General features: G+C 39.2%; 1 protein-coding gene across 1 annotated transcript; it reads right to left on the bottom strand.

Annotated features, from left to right (window-relative positions):
* Nucleotides 1-4191: 4191 nt before the first annotated feature.
* On the bottom strand, nucleotides 4192-5088 carry LOC143825159 (vomeronasal type-2 receptor 26-like). The gene has a single exon (XM_077313185.1). The coding sequence runs from the start codon at nucleotides 5086-5088 to the stop codon at nucleotides 4192-4194; it is 897 nt and encodes a 298-aa protein (XP_077169300.1).
* Between the last annotated feature and the right edge of the window lie 762 nt (nucleotides 5089-5850).

The following is a 5850-nucleotide window of genomic DNA, read 5'->3' as shown; positions in this document are numbered from 1 at the left end:
CAAGGTAGGTGGAATGTGATTCAGAAATATTTTTGAAAAATGCATTCAGTTTGATGGAAATGATGGTGGAAGAAAATGTGGAGCAAATGGAAAGATAAGTTTCTTACTTATGGAACCCGAAATCAAAACGGTAAACATTCAGTTTGACTGAACATGTAACATTATATGACTTCTTTGAAATCTGAAATGTCCACTCTCCATGAACAGAGGGATGTTAATAAGATATCTGACATTAGGTCTCATCGCAATAAGACAGAGAAATACCAAAAGTGCACATGAATATATTTCATATGAATTACCTGAAGATGAGCTGATCTGGCAAGTTTCCAAAGCCAGGCAATAAAATAATTATTTCTTAACCATAACGAACAAAGAGAATTGTAAATCTTCGTTGAAAATTTCCACAGACCTGCATGCTTGCTTTGAGAAAGTATTCCCAAGCACCAATGACTTATGATTCTGTGCAGGTAAAATATTTTCTTTTAGATTTCCATCCCTAGTGTGTTTATTGGCTGCAACAAACAAGGTAAACAGACCCAGCTTTCAGCCCATCAAAGTAGGGTGGCTCAAAGGTAGTCATCATAAACTAAACCATTCAAAGATGGGGGCCTGTTGCTGGGGCGAAATGTCCTGACCAGGAAGCACACCAGGACAGAATTCAACTTATAACTGGACATATGGCCAGGAATCTGGGTTTGATTTTTGATGCCTCCCTATCTATATAGTCTCAGGTCATGAAAATACCAAAGCTAGCATATTTCCATCTTCACCAGGCTAAGCTACTAGTGCCCCATCTAGCCCTAAGAAACATTACAGTTTAAAGGAACAAGAGACACAGCATTTAAATTGATAAAAGGAAAAATTGATCTACCAGTTAGAAACAGTGACATCAGGTAAAATCTAAATAATCCCAGCTCAATGATGAAGCAAAATGATCAAATTAAGTCAAGAAAAGGAAACTGAAATCCTTACCCAGGTTCATCAACTACCATATGTGATGGGTGTTCTAGGAAAGTTGGCGGATTATTGAAGTAAAGAACTTGAGATGCAATCCCACCAACAAGAAGGTCCCCTGGTTGATAAAAGTTGTGAGGAATCGGAAAGGGGTCATCATTTATGGAACAATTAATAGAAGACATCCAACACACTATATGATACGGTAGCAGCAGCAGCAGCATCAGTAGCAGCAGCATCTCAATGACAAATCTTTCCTTCCAGCTACAGACAACTCCTTTCCTATCCACCAAATTATATCACATATGTTTTGCCATATTATTCCTCATGAGGCCGATAACGTTGTTGGTTCTTTGGATTAAAACCTGATACAGAAGAACATATCTTCCTGAGCTATAATTCATAATTGGGATTCATATTGTCTTATTGTATTGATGAAGCAACTAGACCAATTCATAAATAGAATATAAAAAGTTATTTAAACATTTTTGGTCATTTTATGATTCAAGGGCAAGTAAATTCTATCAAACCAGAGGACATTTGACAAAGGCCATTCTGAAATCTATGACATTACTTAATTTCAAAGAACAGCATCTTTATTATGTTGTGTTTTTGTTCACAGATTTTTCATTGTAGAGATTCTCTTTAGATTAAAAAAAACCCCACAGAAATAATGGAGTAGTTAGTTGAAGAGAAGGTATATGGTACAATATTATGCGCAGATTTCCACATACCACCACTTTTGAAAGAGTAGCAAACACCCCAGAAGATAGAGATATAGTTCAACAAGATCTGAATATGCTGGAAAAGTAGGTCAATGAGAACAAGATGCAATTCAGTAAGGATAAGTGCAGAGTCACTTGAAGGAAGGTAGGGAGCTGTTCCTATTGGCAATAGAGGATAGGACCTGACATAAGGGAGACGATGCGTAGATGGGTACTGGCGAGATATCAGGGAAGAATATTCACAGACAGTGCATAAAATTAAATAACAATATAGCAGGGTAGGAATTGAAAGAAAGGGATAGTAAAATAGAAAGGGAGAAGGGAATACAATTGATCACCGGAGCCCTGTTTAATTCTCATGCATTTGTAATGAAACAGTTATCGGTTTACACAAAAGAGGTTTTTGTTATTTATCATATCAGTGCCTTCAGGAAATTTATTGCAAACCAGGAAGTAAACAATCAGTGGGCCAGCTTGGGTGGAGATAATTGCTACCCTGCCAATTAACCATGTAGACAGGATAATGTCTTGTCCCCAGAGTTCTAACAAGCAAACTTTTACTTTGTTGTTGCTAAAATGTCAATGAACTCTCTCTCTAGGCAGTGCAGATTCCAGCCAAGTAGGGGCCCTCATTAGTGATTTCATGCACCTAGAAAACTATCCTTGACCTTTCCTTGTGACCTCTACTTTGAGATTTTGTTTGTGTATGTAAGAAACCACGCCCTTTTCAACTGGCACTCACCAGACACAGTTACCTTCTCCTAAAGTTATAGACCTAAGATATAGGAGCTGAAACCAATGCCTTTAATGATTCCCCAAATCAGTCCCTATGTCACACATTTCACATCACAGCATGTTATGTCATGTATGTCAGAGGTTTCTAACATTTTTAATCCTGCCACTACCTTGGGAATATTAACTCAGGATGGTGTGTGCATCTACAGATTAGCTGCATGGATGGTGGAGTCAACCACAAAATATTAGGGACGACAGTGTACTCCCTGCCCTGATAAGACTCCATTGGGAATTATATCACTAATAAGGAACAGCTTACATGTTCCTTTTTCCTACAATCTCTATAAAAATGCTACAAAATAAGCTCTCTTGGCCCCATTATCTGAAGCATTAGCTTCTTGCAGTGGATTCTCTCCCACCGCTTGCACGTGATGACACTACTGCATCTCTAGTCTTTCCTTCCTGCTAGGATCCTTTTCCCTTTTCTTAGTTCCTTACCTTTTATTCTTGACCAGGATCTCTTGCCATTCTCCATCCTTCCTGTCCAATCAACTGTTATATGTTGTCTCCAACTCAGTGTTGCTGCTTTTTCCAGAGAGTTTAATCCTGAGCTGATGCTTTGACTTTTCAACACCCTTTCTCTAAAGGGGATTTGGTTCAGCGATTATTTCCAAGAATTTGGACCTGACCTTCCCCATGTGTTCCACATTTCCTTTGAAAAAGGATTGTTCAGCTGTATCATCATGTACTTCATCTGTGACAGAAGCTCCTTTCTTTTGAATATATAATGGTAGTATAACAATATATGTTTGTAAACAAAAGGCTGGATGTATCATGGGGAACAGCATAGTTGTTCCCATTTCACCAGTCCCTTGTTCCTCTTTAGTCGCCAACTATGAAATTGGCGTATAATAGTCTACCTGGACATACAGATTAATTAATTAGGAAGCTTGCTTAATGTGTCAAGATTCTGCATGGTGCAGGGTTTAACAGCAGTGGCCTCTGATGTGGAGACTGTGGGTTTGATTCCCCACTTCCCCACTTGAAGCTAGCTGGGTGATTTGGGCTTGTCACCATTCTGTTAAAACTGTTCTCACAGAGCAGATTTTACAGAGTGTTTGTTGTGGGGATTGGAAGGGACAGTCGATTGTAAATTGATTTGTAATTTCTTCAAGTAGTGAAATGAGGGATATGAAAGAAGAATAAGAAAGAGAACAGTTGGATCTGGTATGCTGCTTTTCTCAAGTAAATATTTATAAAAAGAATAGACCCTGTCTCCCAACCAAGATGACTTGCCACCGCAAAAGGCTTGAGTGGAGCAACTTCTGTGCTTAACATTTTATTCTCTTAAAATTAAATACCTAAACCTCCCTTCAATCTACCTGGCCCTATCCCAGGCAGAGTTTTTAGAAGACCTTTCTTTTCCTTTTCAACATTAAATCTATGAAAATTAAATTATACAATTGAGAGCCTGTTGACTGAATTGCTAGAAAAAAGCATTCACTTGGAGGAAATGAGGGAGGGAAAAACTACTCAAATTGTACAAATAACCATTTGAATAAAGGATCCAGAAAAGGAAGGACAGCATGCCAATGTTCTGGACAAGTCTAGAATATCACAAATCACCTATCTCGGCACAGATGTGCTAGATGCCGCTTTTGCTGTGAGAATATTTATTGTCACAGAAACAGCATACTATGAAGAATCTTGAATGATTCTTTACAGTAATATTCATAAAGCTCAAAATTTGGAATCTAGAAGAATAGGGCTGATATCCTCACATGACCCTAATTATCTGTTCCCGAATGTTCATTTCTGGCCTCAGCAAAATGATGTAGCATTTTGGGAAAAAGATGCAAACCAGTAAGCCGGCACCAGAAGACAAGATGGAGAAGATCTCCACGGCCACCATGAATTTTCCTTTAGAGCTCAAATAGCTTGGAATAAAGGAAAACCAAACACTGCAAAAGACCAACATACTGAAAGTGATGAACTTGGCTTCATTAAAACGGCCAGGTAACTTCCTTGCAAGGAAAGCCACTGTGAAGCTGACACTTGCCAGAAAGCCCAGATAGCCAAGGACAGAGTAAAACATCATAGCAGAGCCCTCATTACATTCCAGGATAATTGTCTTGGGTTGGGAATGAATATTCATTTGTGGAAATGGGGGATAAATACAGATCCAAAGAGTGCAAATAACTACTTGAATGAAGGATCCAGAAAGGACAATAGAATGGGCCAGTTTTTTCCCCACCCATCTCCTCATGTGGGACCCTGGTTTGGTAGCCATGAAGGCCAGGACTACAGTGATGGTTTTGGCTAGGATAGTAGAAAGAGCCACACAGAAGATGAGGCCAAATGTTGTCTGGCGCAGAAGGCAAGTCACCTTCCCTGGTTCTCCAATAAATAGCAAGGAGCTGAGGAAGCAGAGTAGGAGGGAAAGGAGGAGAATGTAGGTGAGGCTTCGGTTGTTGGCTTTGACAATGGGAGTGTTCTTGCATTTCATGAAAATTCCGAGCACCAAAACTGTGAACAGAGAGAAAGATACAGCCAAGGTAACTAAGATGATCCCTAAAGTATCTTTGTAAGAAAGGTAAGTTGGGAACTTGGGAAGGCATTCATGATGGCCATCGCTGGGATAGTGATCATCTGGACATTTGACACAGGCATCCATGTCTGAAGGAATAAAAAAAACGGTTTCAGTATTTCAAAGCTATGACCAGTATCTAATAGACAATGATATCAATGAGCAAGAAATTAATTATTTTTCTTTCTTCCTCTTCTTTCATGTCCTTCTTACTATGTAAATGTCAATGGTTTGAAATAATGATGTAGCTTATGGTTTTGTGGCTTGGCATGCATGCACCCCATCATACAATCTATGTTAAAAATAAAAGTGTATTTGTTCTCAGTGGTGGGCACATTAGGGCCCTGATGTTCTGTATATCCAGGTTTAGAGGCGTTGCTAGCATTCTATATCATGTATTGAAGTGCTTTTAGCCCTGTCCATATTCCCAGAATCAGAAAAATGACTGTGTTTTATTCTATGTGACAGAAAGCTGCATTTTCTTATCTCAAAATGGCAGAATAACAGAGCTTATCCAATTATTTCTTCCTGTTCTACCAGAATGTTTCACAACAGGCCTCTTACCCTTCTGCCCGGAGAACATCCCTTCTGGACAGGGAGTACAATTGTAGCAGCAAAATTTCCTTCCCTCCATTTTCGTCTTGCTGTGGCCAGGCTGGCATGGGTCATTGCAGACGGAAATGGGAAGCACCTGTCCTTCAATAGAAATTGAGTTTAGCACCAAGTTATTAGATTTTGATAATGGATGGTTTTCCATAATCCTTTTTTTTTTGGGGGGGGGGTTGAATGATTAATGACTTCAGATAAAAGTCACTGGTACACCTTGGAGGGCCTATATCCATCCTGTGC

The sequence above is a fragment of the Paroedura picta genome, chromosome 16 (assembly GCF_049243985.1).
Source record: "Paroedura picta isolate Pp20150507F chromosome 16, Ppicta_v3.0, whole genome shotgun sequence".
Classification (NCBI taxonomy): domain Eukaryota; kingdom Metazoa; phylum Chordata; class Lepidosauria; order Squamata; family Gekkonidae; genus Paroedura; species Paroedura picta.
Note: the sequence above shows the minus strand (reverse complement) of the source record. Positions and strands in the feature narration are given on the sequence as shown.